Raw genomic sequence first — 18,498 nt, forward strand, 5'->3', positions numbered from 1 at the left:
TCCACGTCTCTACAAATGACCCAATTTCGTTCCTTTTTATGGCTGAGTAATATTCCATTGTATATATGTACCACATCTTCTTTATCCATTCATCTGTCGATGGGCATTTAGTATGCTTCCATGACCTGGCTATTGTAAATAGTGCTGCAATGAACATTGGGGTACATGTGTCTTTTTGAATTATGGTTTTCTCTGGGTATATGCCCAGTAGTGGATTGCTGGGTCGTATGGTAGTTCTCTTTTTAGTTTTTTAAGGAACCTCCATACTGTGCTCCATAGTGGCTGTATCAATTTACATTCCCACCAACAGTGCAAGAGGGTTCCCTTTTCTCCACACCCTCTCCAGCATTTGTTGTTTGTAGATTTCCTGAGGATGCCCATTCTAACTGGTGTGAGGTGATACCTCATTGTAGTTTTGATTTGCATTTCTCTAATAATTAGTGTTGTTGAGCAGCTTTTCATGTGCTTCTTGGCCATCTGTATGTCTTCTTTGGAGAAATGTCTGTTTAGGGCTTCTGCCCATTTTTGGATTGGGTTGTTTGTTTTTTTCATGTTGAGCTGCATGAGCTGTTTATATATTTTGGAGATTAATCCTTTGTCCGTTGATTCGTTTGCAAATATTTTCTCCCATTATGAGGGTTGTTTTTTTGTCTTGTTTGTAGTTTCCTTTGCTGTGCAAAAACTTTTAAGTTTCATTAGGTCCCATTTGTTTATTTTTGTTTTCATTTCCATTACTCTAGGAGGTGGATTAAAAAAGATCTTGCTGTGATTTATGTCAAAGAGTGTTCTTCCTATGTTTTCCTCTCAGAGTTTTACAGTGTCCAGTCTTACATTTAGATCTCTAATCCATTTTGAGTTTATTTTTGTGTATGGTGTTAGGGAGTGTTCTAATTTCATTCTTTTACATGTAGCTGTCCAGTTCTCCCAGCACCACTTATTGAAGAGACTCTCTTTTCTCCATTGTATATCCTTGCCACCTTTGTCATAGATTAGTTGACCATAGGTGCGTGGGTTTATCTCTGGGCTTTCTATCCTGTTGCATTGATCTATATTTCTGTTTTTTTGTCAGTACCATACTGTCTTGATTACTGTAGCTTTGTAGTATAGTCTGAAGTCCAGGAGCCTGATTCCTCCAGCTCCGTTTTCTTCCTTCAAGACTGCTTTGGCTATTTGGGGTCTTTTGTGTCTCCATACAAATTTTAAGATTTTTTTCTTCTAGTTCTGTAAAAAATGCCATTGGTAATTTGATAGGGATTACACTGAATCTGTAGATTGCTTTGGGTAGTATAGTCATTTTCACAGTATCGATTCTTCCAATCCAAGAACATACTATATCTCTCCATCTGTTGGTATCATCTTTAATTTCTTTTATCAGTGTCTTATAGTTTTCTGCATACAGGTCTTTTGTCTCCCTAGGTAGGTTTATTCCTAGGTATTTTATTCTTTTTGTTGCAGTGGTAAATGGGAGTGTTTCCTTAATTTCTCTTTCAGATTTTTCATCATTAGTGTATAGGAATGCAAGAGGTTTCTGTGCATTCATTTTGTATCCTGCAACTTTTCCAAATTCATGGATTAGCTCTAGTAGTTTTCTGGTGGCATCTTTAGGATTCTCTATGTATAGTATCATGTCATCTGCAAGCAGTGACAGTTTTACTTCTTCTTTTCCAATTTGTATTCCTTTTATTTCTTTTTCATCTCTGATTGCTGTGGCTAGTACTTCCAAAACTATGTTGAACAATAGTGGTGAGAGTGGACATCCTTGTCCTGTTACTGATCTTAGAGGAAATGCTTTCAGTTTTTCACCATTGAGAATGATGTTTGCTGTGGGTTTGTCATATATGGCCTTTATTATGTTGAGGTAGGTTCCCTCTGTGCCCACTTTCTAGAGAGTTTGTATCATAAATGGGTGTTGAATTTTGTCAAAAGCTTTGTCTGCATCTATTGAGATGATCATATGGTTTTTATTCTTCAATTTGTTAATGTGGTATATCACATTGATTGTTTTGCTTATATTGAAGAATCCTTGCCTCACTGGGATAAATCCCACTTGATCATGGTGTATGATCCTTTTAATGTGCTGTTGGATCCTGTTTGCTAGTATTTTGTTGAGGATTTCTGCATCTATATTCATCAGTGATATTGGTCTGTAATTTTCTTTTTTTGTAGTATCTTTGTCTGGTGTTGGTATCAGGGTGATGGTGGCCTCATAGAATGAGTTTGGGAGTGTTCCTTCCTCTGCAGTTTTTGGGAGGAGTTTGAGAAGGATAGGTGTTAGCTATTCTCTAAATGTTTGATAGTATTCACCTGTGAAGCCATCTGGTCCTGGACTTTTGTTTTTTGGAAGATTTTTAATCCCAGTTTCAATTTCATTACTTGTGATTGGTCTGTTCATATTTCCTATTTCTTTCTGGTTCAGTCTTGGAAGGTTATACCTTTCTAAGAATTTGTCCATTTCTTCCAGGTTGTCCATTTTACTGGCATAGAGTTGCTTGTAGTAGTCTCTTAGGATGCTTTGTATTTCTGTGGTGTCTGTTGTAACGTCTCCTTTTTCATTTCTAGTTTTATTGATTTGAGTCCTCTCCCTCTTTCTCTTGATGAGTCTGGCCAATTGTTTATCAATTTTGTTTATCTTCTCAAAGAACCAGCTTTTACTTCTATTGATCTTTGCTATTGTTTTCTTTGTTTCTCTTTCATTTATTTCTGCTCTGATTTTTATGATTTCTTTCCTTCTACTAACTTAGGGGTTTGTTTTTTCTTCTTTCTCTAGTTCTTTTACGTGTAAGGTTAGATTGTTTATTTTAGATGTTTGTTGTTTCTTGAGGTAGGATTGTATTGCTATAAACTTCCCTCTTAGAACTGCTTTTGCTGCATCCCATAGGTTTTGGATCATCGTGTTTTCATTGTCATTTGTCTCTAGGTATTTTTTGATTTCCTCTTTGATTTCTTCAGTGATCTCTTGGTTATTTAGTAACGTATTGTTTAGCCTCCATGTGTTTGTGTTTTTTATGTTTTTTTTCCCTGTAATTGATTTCTAATCTCATAGCATTGTGGTTAGAAAAGATGCTTGATATGATTTCAGTTTTCTTAAATTTACTGAAGCTTGATTTGTGACCCAGGATGTGATCAATCCTGGAGAATGTTCTGTGTGCACTTGAGAAGAAAGTGTAATCTGCCGTTTTTGGATGGAATGTCCTATAAATATCAATTAAATCTATCTGGTCTATTGTGTCATTTAAAGCTTGTGTTTCCTTATTAATTTTCTGTTTGGATGATCTGTCCATTGGTGTAAGTGAGGTGTTAAAGTCCCCCACTATTATTGTGTTACTGTCGATTTCCTCATTTACAGCTGTTAGCAGTTGTCTTAAGTATTGAGGTGCTCCTATGTTGGGTGCATATATATTTATAATTGCTACATCTTCTTCTTGGATTGATCCCTTGGTCATTATGTAGTGTCCTTCCTTGTCTCTTGTAACATTCCTTATTTTAAAGTCTATTTTATCTGATAGGAGTATTGCTACTCCAGCTTTCTTTTGATTACCATTTGCATGGAATATCTTTTTCCATCCCCTCACTTTCACTCTGTATGTGTCCCTAAGTCTGAAGGGGTCTCTTGTAGACAGCATATATATGAGTCTTTTTTTTGTATCCCTTCAGGCAGTCTATGTCTTTTGGTTGGAGCATTTAATCCATTGACGTTTAAGGTAATTATCGATATGTATGCTCCTATGACCATTTTCTTAATTATAATGGGTTTGTTTTTGTAGGTCCTTTTCTTCTCTTGTGTTTCCCACTTAGAGAAGTTCCTTTAGCATTTGTTGTAGAGCTGGTTTGGTGGTGCTGAATTCTCTTAGATTTTGGTTGTCTGTAAAGCTTTTGATTTCTCCATCGAAGCTGAATGAGATCCTTGCTGGGTAGAGTAATCTTGCTTGTAGGTTCTTCCCTTTCATCACTTTCAATATATCATACCACTCCCTTCTGGCTTGTAGAGTTTCTGCTGAGAAATCAGCTGTGAACCTTATGGGAGTTCCCTTGTATGTTATTTGTCATTTTTCCCTGGCTGCTTTCAATAATTTTTCTTTGTCTTTAATTTTTGCCACTTTGATTACTATGTGTCTCAGCGTGTTTCTCCTTGGGTTTATCCTGTATGGGACTCGCTGCACTTCCTGGACTTGGGTGGCAATTTCCTTTCCCATGTTAGGGAAGTTTTTGACTATAATCTCTTCAAATATTTTCTTGGGTCCTTTCTCTCTCTCTTTTCCTTCTGGGACCCCTATACTGCGAATGTTGTTGCGTTTAATGTTGTCCCAGCGGTCTCTTAAGCTGTCTTCAGTTCGTTTCATTTTTTTTTCTTTATTCAGTTCTGCAGCAGTGAATTCCACCATTCTGTCTTCCAGGTCACTTATCCTTTCTTCTTCCTCAGTTATTGTGCTATTGATTCCTTCTAGTGTAGTTTTCATTTCAGTTATTGGATTGGTCATCTCTGTTTGTTTGTTCTTTAATTTTTCTAGGTCTTTGTTAAACATTTTTTGCATCTTCTCGATCTTTGCCTCCATTGTTTTTCCGAGGTCCTGGATCATCTTCACTCTCATTATTCTGAATTCTTTTTCTGGAAGGTTGCCTATCTCCACTTCATTTAGTTGTTTTTCTGGGGTTTTATCTTGTTCCTTCATCTGGTACATAGCCCTCTGCCTTTTCATCTTGTCTTTCTGTGAATGTGGTTTTTGTTCCACAGGCTGCAAGATTGTAGTTCTTCTTGCTTCTGCTGTCTGCCCTCTGGTGGATGAGACTATCTCATTGATTTTTTTTTTTTTTGAAGAGGTAATTCTTTTTTTTTTTTAAACTTTGTGTTTATTTATTTATTTATGGCTGTGTTGGGTCTTCGTTTCTGTGCAAGGGCTTTCTCTAGTTGCGGCAAGTGGGGGCCACTCTTCATCGCGGTGCACGGGCCTCTCATTATCGTGGCCTCTCTTGTAGCGGAGCACAGGCTCCAGACGCACAGGCTCAGTAATTGTGGCTCAGGGGCCTAGTTGCTCCACGGCATGTGGGATCTTCCCAGACCAGGTCTTGAACCCATGTCCCCTGCACTGGCAGGCAGATTCTCAACCACTGCGCCACCAGGGAAGCCCTATCATTGATTTTTAAGAGCTCTTTATTTTTTAGGACTATTAACCACTTATCTGTAATAAGAGTTGTAAATATTTTCTCATTTTGTTCTTTTGTTTTTGCCATACAGAAAATATATTTGTGTAGTTGAATTTATCAGTCTTTGTTTTTATGGCTTCTGGATTTTGTATCATTGTTTTAGAAGTCTTTCCCACTCCAATTACAAATAATTTTCCCATGGCTTATCCTGCAAACTTTATGCTTTGATTTTGTACTTTTGAACTTTTATCCAATTTGGAATTCATCCTTGTGTAAGATGTAAAGTATGGCTTCATTTTTTCCCGAACAGCTCTCCTTATGCTGATACATATGTTAATTATTCCATTTTTTCTTCACAGATTTGAGGTGCCTCCTATTTAATGTAGTAAATGTTATATGCATTGGTGCTATTTCTAGACTTGCTAGCCTATACCATAGTTATTTCTATATATTCATGTTCCAGGGTCACGCTGTCTTTAAGTTTTGCGCTTTTAGACATATTTTAATATTTGATAGGCTAGCTCCTCATACTTACTTCTGTTTTTAGAATTTTCCTGTTATTGTCTCTTATTTTTCCATATGAACTACCTTAGCATCAGTTTGTCTATTTAAGTATTTATATACATATAAAAATGTATATATAAATATATGTATGTTTATTGGGATTACATTACACTTATAGATTAATTTAGGGAGAATTATATCTTTATGGTATTGAGAATTCCTAGAAAAGAACAGTGTTTGCCTTGTCTGATCTTAAATTTTGTGGCCTTCAGGAATGTTGTAAATATTTTTTCATATAAATCATATATATTTTTAAAATTAAATTCTTTCTTACTTTTTTTTTGTTGCTATTGTAAATGCAGTCTTTTCCTCCATATCTCTTGACTGGTGGTTGTTTATATATATGAAAGCTATTGGTTTCTGTGTGTTATATTTGGACCTGACTGTTTTAAATTTAACTATCTTAATGTTGTATTCCTTTTGGGGGCTTCTCTTAAATTTTCCAGGTTTAGAATTATATTATCTAAAAATGTCTTTTTATTTTATTTCTCTTATCTAATTATGTTGGCTTATTCCTCAAGAACATGTTAAAAGCTCTTGACTTTAATGAGAATGCATCTAGTGTTTCTTGGTTAAACATGATGCTGGCTTTGGGTTAAGAATGAGATATTGGGCTTCCCTGGTGGCGCAGTGGTTGAGAATCTGCCTGCCAATGCAGGGGACACGGGTTCGAGCCCTGGCCTGGGAAGATCCCACATGCCGCGGAGCAACTGGGCCTGTGAGCCACAACTACTGAGCCTGCGCGTCTGGAGCCTGTGCTCCGGAACGAGAGGCCGCAATAGTGAGGGGCCTGCGCACTGCGATGAAGAGTGGCCCCCGCTCGCCGCAACTAGAGAAAGCCCTCGCACGAAACGAAGACCCAACACAGCCAAAAATAAATAAATAAATAAATAAATAAATAAATAAATTTATAAAAAAAAAAAAAGAAAAAAAAGAATGAGATATTCTATCATGCTAAGGAATATCTGTATTTTCTTAATTCATTAAACTTTTGATGAAGAATGGTTGTTGCATATTATCCAGTGCTTACCATCATCTGTAGAAGTGATCATATTACCCATATCCTAATATTGAACCATTCTTGAATTCCTAGAATACACCCCACTTACTCATAGTATATTATTTTCTTTAATGTGTTGCAGGATTTTATTTTCTATTTTATTTAGGATTTCTGCATCAAGAGTCGGAAGTGAGATTGGTTTGCACTTTTCTTTTTTGTTGAATATTTGTCAGTTGTTGGTATCAATGTTATTTTTGCTTCATAAAAGGAATCTGGAAGGTTCCCTCTGCCCCTACTTTTTTTCCTAAGGTCTGAAACAGTTTAAGTAGCATTGAAATTATTTGCTCTTGAAGATTACACCGAATTAATTTCTCTTTGAAGGCATCTGGGCCTAGTGTTTTGCGGGAGTAAATCTTTGAAATTTTTCTTCTTTTTTTCCTATAGTAATTGGTCAGTTTAGGTTTTCTATCTTCTCTGAGGTAAGTTTTGGTAAATTATATTTTCCTAGAAAATTATCGGTTTCTTCCAGATCTTTAAATTTACTTGCTTAGGGTTGAACAAAGGGAGTTTGTAGATTCATTGAGTTTCCTTTGTGTCTGTGATTATTTCTGTTTTACTGCATTTTTGTTTGTGTAGTTGTGCTTTCTGCCATTTCTTTGTGAATAGGTTACCTAATTTATTTAATTTTTTTCAAGGAAAAAGCTCTTGGATGTATTTATTGGTATTATTATTATTTCTTTTTTTCTAACATATTAATTTCTACCTTTATTTTATTTATTTATTTATTTTTAAATAAATTTATTTATTTTATTTATTTATTTTTGGCTGCATGGGATCTTTGTTGCTGTGTGCAGGCTTTCTCTAGTTGCAGTGAGCGTGGGCTACTATTCATTGCAGTGTGCAGGCTTCTCATTGTGGTGGCTTCTCTTGTTGCGGAGCATGGGCTCCAGGCATCGGGCCTCAGTAGTTGTGGCATGCAGGCTCAGTAGTTGTGGCTCATGGGCTCTAGAGTGCAGACTCAGTAGTTGTGGGCACGGGCTTAGTTGCTCTGTGGCATGTAGGATCTTCCCAGACCAGGGATCAAACCCGTATCCCCTGCATTGGCAGGCGGATTCCTAACCACTGCGCCACCAGGGAAGTCTGGCAGGCGGATTCTTAACCACAGCATCCCCAGGGAAGTCCCTATATACTTTCTTTTACTTTTGGTTAGTAACATAATTATTTCAGGCTTGGCTTTTTTCCTTTGAGCACTATTTTAGCTTTATCTCATAGGTTTTTATATGTAATATTTTAATACTGTTATTTTCTAGATATTTTGTGACATTGACTTGGAGTTCCTTCTTGTCCTAAGAATTTAAATAGCACATTAAAAAATATCCAGTTGTTTGGAGCTATTATTTTCTGGTTATGTTATTCATTTTAACTTTACTGCTTTGTGATTAGACTGTTTTCTGAACTATTTCTTCTTTTGAGACTATGCTTAGATTTTGTTGTCTAATATATGGTCAGTTTTGTTACACTTGAAGAAGCACTCTGTATCTTCATACAGACTTTGACATATATGTATTTGGACCAAATTTATTGTTATTTAGTTCTTATGTTGTCTTAGTGTTTGTCCATTTAGACTGTTATGGACTGAGAAAGGTTAGTAAGTTAAAGACTGATTTCTAATGTGTGCCAACCTATTTCACCTTGTATTTCCTATTATTTTGTTTTTGAATGTTAGTGCTTTGATATTTCTAACTGCTTCATCTTCAGTGTGAGTTGTAATGCCTTCCTTATGAATTACAATATCTTCATTGTAAATTGCACTCTTAGCATTATAAAGTCTCATTTAATTTTTTTTGGCCCAGAATTTAATTTGTCTGATATTGAAATCATGACCTCTATTTTCTTTTTGTTTTCATCGGAGGGAATACATTTGCCCACCCTTTTATTTTTAACCTTTATAACTGACTTGTATACAGAACCATTAGAATTTGTTTTATTATCCAATCTGATATTTTTCTCTTACAAGGTAAGTCCAGCCCATATACATTTATTGATACAACGGATACTTTTGTTTTTAGTTCTATCAGTTTATTTTCTATTATTATTTATATTTTATAGCTTTTAATTTAATTTTTTAAATTCAAGTTTATTGAAGTATACCTTGTATTCATTAACATCCATCATTTTTAGTGTATACAACAAAATATAAAATAGTTTCATCACTTCAAAAACTTCCCCTATTTTGTCAATGCCTCTCCCCACTGGCAGCCCCTGGCAATCACTCATTTGTTTTCTGTGCTCATACTTTAACCTTTTCCAAAATCTTATATAAATGGAATCACATGGTAAGTAGCCTTTTGAGTTTGACTTACTTCACTTAGCATAATCCATGTTGTTGTGTGTAACAGTAATTTGTTCTTTTTTTAAATTGAAATATAGTTGATTTACAATGTTGTGTTAATTTCTGCTGTACTGCAAAGTCACTCAGTTATACACATATATACATTTTTTTTTTATATTCTTTTCCATTATGGTTTATCCCAGGATACTGAGTATAGTTCCCTGTGCTATACAGTAGGACCTTGTTGTTTATCCATTCTATATGTAATAGTTTGCATCTACTAAGTCCAAACTCCAGTCCATCCCTCTCCTATTCCCCCTCTCCCTTGGCAACCTCTATGTCTGTGAATCTGTTTCTGTTTTGTAGGTAGGTTCATTTGTGCCATATATTGGATTCCACATATACGTGATATCATATGGCATTTGTCTTTGTCTGGCTTAATTCACTTAGTATGATAATCTCTAGTTGCATCCGTCTTGCTGCAAATGGCATTATTTCATTCTTTTTTATGGCTGAGTAGTATTCCATTGTGTATATGTACCACATCTTCTTTATCCATTCATCTGTCAGTGGACATGTAGGTTGTTTCCATGTCTTGGCTATTGTAAATAGTGCTGCTATGAACATAGGGGTGCGTATATCTTTGTGAATTATAGTTTTGTATGAATATATGCCCAGGAGTGGGATTGCTGGATCGTACGGTAATTCTATTTTTAGTTTTCTGAGGAACCTCCATACTGTTTTCTGTAGTGGCTGCACCAATTTACATTCTCACCAACAGTGTAGGAGGGTTCCCTTTTCTCCACACCTTCTCCAGCATTTGTTATCTGTAGGCTTTTTAATGATGGCCATTCTGACTGGTGTGAGGTAGTACCTCACTGTAGTTTTGATTTGCATTTCTCTAATAATTAGCGATGTTGAGCATCTTTTCATGTGCCTATTTGGCCATCTGTATGTCTTCTTTGGAGAAATGTCTATTTAGGTCTTCTGCCCATTTTTTGATTGGGTTGTTTGTTTTTTTGTTGTTGTTGAGCTGTTTGTATATTTTGGAAATCAAGCCCTTGTTGTTTGCATCGTTTGCAAATATTTTCTCCCATTCTGTAGGTTGTCTTTTCATTTTTTTTATGGTTTCCTTTGCAGTGAGAAAGCTTTTAAGTTTAATTGGGTCCCATTTATTTATTTTTGCTTTTGTTTCCATTACTCTAGGAGACGGATCAAAAAAAAAATTTTTGCCATTTACGTCACAGAATGTTCTGCCTATGTTTTCCTCTATTAGTTTTATAGTATCTATCTTTTTTTTTTTTTTTTTTAATTTATGGCTGTGTTGGGTCTTCGTTTCTGTGCGAGGGCTTTCTCTAGTTGTGGCAAGCGGGGGCCACTCTTCATCGCGGTGCGTGGGCCTCTTACTATTGCGGCCTCTCTTGTTGCAGAGCACAGGCTCCAGACGCGCAGGCTCAGTAATTATGGCTCACGGGCCCAGCTGCTCCGCGGCATGTGGGATCTTCCCAGACCAGGGCTCGAACCCGTGTCCCCTGCATTGGCAGGCGAATTCTCAACCACTGCGCCACCAGGGAAGCCCAGTATCTATCTTATATTTAGGTCTTTAATCCATTTTGAGTTTATTTTTGTATATGGTGTTAGAGAATGTTCTAATTTCATTACATGTAGCTATCCAGTTTTCCAAGCACCACTTATTGAAGAGACCATCTTTTCTCCAATGTATATTCTTGCCTCCTTTGTTGTAGATTAATTGATCATAAGTGCATAGGTTTATTTCTGGGCTTTGTATCCTGTTCTGTTGAACTATGTGTCTGTTTTTGTGCCAGTACCATACTGTTTTGATTACTGTAGCTTTGTAGTATAGTCTTAAATCTGGAAGGGTTACACCTCCAGCTTTTTTCTTTTTTCTTTTTTCTTTTTTCTTTTTTTTATACTTTGGCAATTCTGGATCTTTTTCAGTTCCATATAAATTTTAGGATTATTTTTTCTAGTTCTGTGAAAAATGTCGTGGGTATTTTGATAGGAATCGCATTGAATCTGTAGATTACCTTGGCTAGTATGGTCATGTTAACATTATTGATTCTTCCAGTCCAAGAACACAGTAAATCTTTCCGTCTGTTTGTGTCATCTTCAGTTTCTTTCATCAGCATCTTATAGTTTTTGGAGTACAGGTTTTTTGCCTCCTTAGGTAGGTTTATTCCTAGGTATTTTATTCTTTTTGTTGTGATGGTAAATGGGGTTGTTTTCTTTATTTCTATTCATGCTATTTTGTTCTTAGTGTATAGGAATGCAAGAGACTTCTGTGCATTAATTTTGTATCCTGCAACTTTACCAAATTCATTGATGACCTTTAGGAGTTTTCTGGTGGTGTCTTTAGGATTTTCTATGTATAGTATCATGTCATCTGCAAAATGACAGTTTTACTCTTTCTTTTCAATTTGGATTCCTTTTATTTCTTTTCCTTGTCTGATTGCTGTGGCTAGGACTTCCAAAACTGTGTTGAATAGAAGCGGCAAGAGTGGGCATCCTTGTCTTGTTCCTGATCTTAGAGGAAATGCTTTCAGCTTTTCACCATTGAGTATGATGTTAGCTATGGGTTTGTCATATATGACCTTTATTATGTTGAGGTATGTTCCCTCTATGCCCACTTTCCGGAGAGTTTTTATCATAAATGGATGTTGCAGAATTCTGTATGTATTCTGGATACAAGTTCTTTTCCAGAGTTGTGTTTTGAAACTATTTTCTCTCAATCTTTGCTTGGCTTTTCATGTTTTACACAATTATCACTTGAGGAGCAGAATTTTCAACTTTTGGTGAAGTCCAATTTATCAATATTTTATATTGTGGATTTTGCTTTTGGTGTTATATCTAATAATCATTTGCCAAGAAAGGTCACAGTGTTTTCCTAGATTATGTTCTAGATGTTTTAGGTTTTACAATTTTTACATTTTATAATTTTTTAGACTTTACATTGGTTCATTTTGAGTTTTCCATATGGTGGAAGGTGTAGGGATAAAGGTTCATTTCTGCTTTTTGCAGATGGAAGTCCAAATATCCTAGCACCATTTGTTAAAAAGACTTAACCTTTATTTATTGAATTACATTGAAGTTTTGTGGGAACTTACTTGGCCATGTGTGTGTGTGTGTGTGTATTTCTGGACTCTCAATTCTGTTCCATTTCTTTATATGTCCTCCTTTCACCAATATCACACTGTTCTGATGACTGTGGCTTTGTAATAAGTCTTAAAGTCAGTTAGTACGGGTGCTCCAACTTTGTTCTTCTTTTTCAAAACTGTTCCTTTGCTTCTGCATATTAAGTTCGTAGAATCTGCAAAAAGTTCTGTGAAATTTTGTTTAGGATTATATTGAATCTATAGATAAATTTTGAAAGAATTGACATCCTAACTATATTGTGTCTTCCAATCCATGAATGTGGTATATCTCTCTATCTATTTAGGTCCTCTTTAATATTCTTCATTGGTGTTTCGTAGTTTTGGAGTTTTTAGCAAATAGATCTTGTACATATTTTGCTAGGTTTATATCTAATTATTTTGTGGGTTTTGGTGCTATTGTAAATGCTACTATTTTTTAAGTTCAGTTTCCAATTGTTCATTGATAGTTGAATAAAAATGATTGATTTTTGTTTGTTGATCTTGTATGAGATCCTATTAAACTCACTGATTAGTTCTAATAGCTTTTTTGTAGATTCTTTGGGATTTTCTATGAGTATAATCACGTAATCTAGGAATAAAGGCACTTTTATGTCTTGATTTGCAATCTGTATACTCTTTTCTCCCCCTGTCTTATTGCACCTCTCAAATGATGTCCCCGTTTAAGTAGGGGTGGCATTTTTTGCATTTTCCCTCATCTTAAGGAAAAGCATTCAATATTCATTATAAAAATGATGCTAGCCGTAGGGTTTTTTTATGGATGCACTTTATCAGGTTGGAGAAATTCCTTTCCATTTCTAGTTTTTTGAGAATTTGTATCATGAAAAGATTTTGAATTTTGTTAAAAGCTTTTTTGTACCAAGATCATCATATGGTTTTTTTCTTTAGTTTGTTAATAAGGTGGGTTACATTGTTTGACTTTCAAATATTGAACCAGGCTTTCATCCCCAGGGTAAACTCACTTGGTCATGATAGTTTCATACATATGTATAATTGCTACATCTGAATTGTTAATATTTTGTTGAGGATTTACATTCATGAGAGTTATTGATCTTTAGTTTTATTTTCTTTTAATGTCTTCTGGTTTAGGTATCAGGGTAATCCTGGCCTCATAAAATGAGTCCCTCTCTTCCTTTTTCTGTAAGAGTTTGTGTAGAATTTTATCTAAAATTTTAAATCCATGAGCTTAAACGTGTTCATAGTATTTCCTTATTATCCTTTGAACATCTGTAGGATCTGTAGTGATGTCCCTTTTTTCATTCCTGATGTGGGTAGTTTATATCTTCTTTTCTTTTTCTTGGTCAGTGTCCCAAGACGTTTATCAATGTTCTTAATCTTCTCCAAAAACCATCTTTTAGTCTCTGATTTCTTTGGTTTCTTACTGTTTTCCTGTTTTCAATATTATCAATATATGCTTTTATCCTTTGTTCTTGCTTTGAGTTTAATATACTCTTCTTTTTTTATTTTCTTTAAGTGGAAGCTTAGGTCATTGATTATAAATCTTTCTACTTTCCTAATAAAGCATTTAATGCTATAAATTTTCCTCTAATCACTGCTTAGCTGCATCCCACAAATTTTGATGTTATGTTTTCATTTTAATTCAGTTAAAATATTTTCCCTTGTGACTTTCTTTTTGACTCATGTGTTATTTAGAAGTGAGTTGTTTAATTTCCAAATATTTCAGGATTTTCAAGATATCTTTCTGTTATTTCTAGTTTAATTTTCTTATAGTCAGGTTACATATGTTGTATTGTATCAGTTCTTTCACATTTTTTTGAGACTTGTCTGATGGCCCAGAATATGTTGGTGAATATGTTGGTGAATATTCCATGTGTACTTGAAAAGACTGTATATTCTGCTGTCATATGGTGGAATGTTCTATAAATGTCAATTAGGTCAAGTTTATTGTTAGCATTTTTTACGTTTTCTATGCCCTTGTTGATTTTCTGTCCATTTGTTCTATTGTTTACCAAGAGAGGAGTATAGATGTCTCTAACTATAATTTTGGATTTGTCTATTTCTTTTTTTACTTCTGTTTGTTTTTGCTTCGTGTATTTTGAAGCTCTATTAAGTATATACACATTAGGGTTGTTGTGACTTCTTGATGAATTGCCTGCTTTTCATAATGTAATGTCTTTCTTTATCATTGGTAATATTTCTTGTTCAGAAGTTTACTTTGATAGTAAGATAGCTACTCCAGCTATTTTTTTTATTGGTGTTTGCATGGTATATCTTTTTTCCACTCTGTTACTCTATGTCTTCATATTTAAAGTAGATTTCATATACTCAACATATAATGAGGTCTTGCTTTTTTATCCAATATGACAGTTTCTAATTTTTAGTTGCTATGTCTAGACCTTTATATTTAAAGTAATTAATTTACATGGTTGGATTAAAATCTTCTATCTTGCTAGTTGTTTTCTATTAGTTCCTTCAGCTTTTGTTTCTTTTTTTCCTCCTTTTGTGCCCGGTTTATAGGAAGCACACAGGATAAATGAACAGTTAAGTGTCACTACAAGGAAGAAATCAACCAAATCAGAATGTGGGGCATTCCATGGAACAGATAACATGATGTTGCCAATAAACCAATGGCATGAAATAGAATTTTTTAAAAAGGCTTAGGAAATAGAACGAGGCAATTATATCTTTTATGCAATGTGTGGAACTTGTTTGGATCCTGATTCAGACAAACTAGATGTCGTCATTGAGAGGAATAGAGAAATTGGAGTACAGACTCAGCGTTAGATAATATTAAGGAACTACTGTTCATTCTGTTGGGTATAACAATGGCATGGTGGTTTTAAGTGTTTGTGTGTGCATGTATGTACATATATAAATACATAATTTAAAACTTGTCAGTTAGAAATGCATAACATCTTGAATTTGCTTAAAACACTCCAGAAAAGAAAGAGAAGCATGTGATAAATTAAACTGGCAAAATGTTGCTAATTATTGATGCTGGGTCATGGGTATTTGAAGGTTTGAAGTTTTTCATAATAAAAATGTTAAAAACAAAACTCAACAGAAAGTAGAGTGCACACTGAAATAGAGAACACAGAAAAGAACCAGGTCTGATGGGGAAATGATGAATTCTGTTTGGACATGTTTAGTTCGATGGACCTTTTGGGGCTTTGAAATGGACGTGTCCTACATGCAGTTGGTCCAGAGTTCTGAAGTCCTCTGCTCTAGAGATGGTGACTGAAGCTGTGGGCATGGAGAAACTATCCAAGGAAGGAATACAGTGTGATAAGAGAGGGCCCAGGACTAGACTTGGAAGAACTGGAAGATGTAATGGCCAGGTAGAGGGGGCTGAGCTTTGTGACTGGGGAGAAGTAGCCAGAAGATGGAGGGGTCACAAATGCCAAGGGAAGCAAAACGTTTCCAAAAGGAGGAAGGGCTCACAGAGCCAAATGCTGCCAGATGTCAAGCAATGTGAGGACCAAAATGAGTCTATGGGTTTGTGTCATGGATGGAGGTTGCTGCCTGGGTGGGAGCTTTGTAGGCGGAGGGACAGGAGTGAGGTGAGGAGTGAACGGGAGGTGAAGAGGAGATGGAGAGTCTAGACAACTCTGAAGAAGTATGTCTGTGAAGTGGAAGAAAGAGGGTAGTAGCTCGAGGAGACAGAGTGAGGAAAGAAGAGGGTCTTTTGTTTTTAAGGTGAGACAGTTTTCAGCACGTTAATATGACAAGAGGAATGATCGAGAGAGAGGGAAAGGTGAATATGCAGTACAAGGAGCAGTCAGCAGTGGGAGGTTCCTGAGAAGGCAGGAGGGGAAGAGGTGGGGCTGGCTCCTTGATTCTGTCAGGAAGGCTGACTTCTTTTGGGGTATTTTCCCTGAGAAGTAGGAGGTGATGCCACCTGCTGGTGGAGAGGGGGGAGGTGGGGGTTTGGAAGTGTGAGGAGCACGGAGAAGGTTGTAGTAAGTCATGGAAGAGGAAAGAGTGAGTGAGCAGAGGAACACAGTTAGGACTGCTCAGCTAGGGGGAGAATCCGAGGGAGACTGAATGAGAGCAGGGTAGGCGGTGTTGGTGGAAGGCAAGGATGGTGTGGATGGTGAGGGTGGGGAGAGGTCCTTATGGCCGGCATGACTAAGGAGGACCTCATGGAGGACACCGGACCTGTGGTGATGAGCAGATGATTTTGATGGTGAGAGCCTGAAAATGGTGCTCAATGTCTCCTCGACTCCAAATTCCCATCTCATATTGCAACCGACTGCCCCCTCAACCCTTCACCCCTCTAGCCACCGCCCCCCATCTCCTGCCCCCAAACAGTCCTTGACTTTCCAAATCTGACATGGCTTCCAGGTCTGTGTCAGGGTTGTCTGTCAGTTTAAAAATGTACTGTTGCTTCCCAGTTCCTGCCAAGAGGCAAACATTTTAGTAAGCCTGAGTCCCGGCTGGGTGGGCCAGCGTGGCGGTACGCTGCAGATGGGGTTCCTGCCCGCCTGGGGAGCTCCAACAGGACCGGGCAGCATGAGGAGGAGAGGCCAGTTGCAAACGGTGCTCTCAGGCCCACTGTCCACCGTCATCACCCCTCCCACAAGCCTCTTCAAAAACACGAAGGACGGTGTCCTACTCGCAGACAGGGCTCTGGATGCTGCCAAGCATTGCAGTGGGCTCTTCCCCACACCTGCGTATGCTGTGTCTCCCTCGTCGGCCAGCGTGGGCACCAGAGCACGTTCTGTCCACGCCCTTCTCAGACCCACCAGCTCTCCTGACAGGGCTTGGGCTGCCGGCCCTGTCCCTGAGGTTGCTGCTTTCAGTGGCACCTAATGGTTGCAGTCAAAACACCATCAGAGGAAATAAGACTCTGTAGGGGCCTGTGGGGAGGACTGGGCAACCCACGAGGCACTTAGCATGTGTCATTTCTCTTTCTAGCTTAACTCAGGTGATCCGAAAGTTTGCCAAACAGCTGGATGAGTGGCTAAAAGTGGCTCTCCATGACCTCCCAGAAAATTTACGAAACATCAAGTTTGAATGTAAGTATGAAGTTTGGGAGCAGAGGGGAAGGGAGGGCAACATTTTAGTGCCAGATATTTTACATAGGTCGTCAATAAAATAATAGTAATAGCTAAGAATTTACTGATGCCTACAAAGCACCAACTATCATACTTAGCACTTTCCATGCGTTAACTTAGTTAATCCTCACAAAATGTTTATGATGGGTGGCACACCTCTCTTTACAGAAAATGAAACAGGCTTAGAGAGGAAGTAAGCAGCAGAGGCAGGATTGGCCCCTAGGTCTGTTTGACGCCAAAGTTTCTGCTGTCACAACCACACTCCTTATCCCATTTAATCCTCACCCATCTCTGCAATGCAGGAAACAGTATCCCTCTTCTACGGGTGAAGTGCCGAGAGGCAAAGAAACTTCGCCAAAGCCACACAGCCACACAGATGGTAATTAGGGGCCAGGAGTCAAACTCACGCCTATCTGACCCTAAAATGGAGATTTCCCCGAAGCTCCTGTCCACAAAGTGGGGGTAATAGAAGACAGAAAAGAGCTTCAGGGCTTCACATATTTAATTCTCTGCCTAAGGAGAAAGCAAAATTAATATTTCTCATGGGGGATTCGGACTGTGAATCGTTTCTCTGCTGAGTATCACCACTCATTCCCCAGCATTCATTTTGCCTGAGAAAACTGGTCCTATTTCTCTGTCTCGATGTGTCTTTACTTGTGGGAAGTCTCACGTGCTATTAAGCCAAGGTGAAATGATTTTAAGCAAAATAAAGTTTTAAGATATATGTTTCTTAAAGCCCCATTTGAATACAGCTGGCCATTCTTGCCCGAAATAAGTGCCAGCAAGGAAAATGAAGGAGATCAAATTACCCTCTCTCCACAGGCAAAGGGGGCCCTTTCAGACGTGCTTTGAGGCCGCCTGCCGTGCCCATCACCTATTGATAAAGCCTGCTTTATTTCACGGCTCTCAGTTCTTTTCTTTTCATGAGCACTAAATTCCACATCACAAAGTTAAAGAAAAAGTAATTAAGGAGAAGGATTAACGATTGATCAGCCTGGAAAATTAGAAGTTCATCTGTCCCCCGACTCCGCCTGCCCCCCCCCATTCCTCCACCCCATGCCCTATTTTTCCAACCAAGCTGGTTCTGAGTACAAATTAGAATAATCCCAGGGAAATTTCTGATTGTTTCTTGACCAGTTCAGAAATTAATGAGAAGAATGCCCCGTGCCCATTTTAATTATGCTGGCAAAGCAAACCTGTTGAAAGTCCGAAGCCAGGAGGTTTGTTGGACCTGCCACCTATGGGAGCCTGGAGGCGCCCACTCTCCCCAGG

At 37.4% G+C, this 18,498-nt stretch overlaps 1 protein-coding gene across 5 annotated transcripts in view; it reads left to right on the forward strand.

Moving 5' to 3' along the window:
• The window catches only part of RFX4 (regulatory factor X4), a 167,138-nt gene that overhangs the window by 103,231 nt on the left and 45,409 nt on the right, over positions 1 to 18,498 (forward strand). For all 5 annotated transcript variants that reach the window (XM_082349885.1, XM_082349886.1, XM_082349887.1 and 2 more), the window contains one exon: positions 17,087 to 17,187. In XM_082349885.1, coding sequence (XP_082206011.1) covers positions 17,087 to 17,187 — 101 coding nt within the window. The remainder of the gene's footprint in view (positions 1 to 17,086; positions 17,188 to 18,498) is intronic.

Source organism: Balaenoptera borealis (assembly GCF_965194805.1).
Source record: "Balaenoptera borealis genome assembly, chromosome: 13".
Lineage (NCBI taxonomy): Eukaryota > Metazoa > Chordata > Mammalia > Artiodactyla > Balaenopteridae > Balaenoptera > Balaenoptera borealis.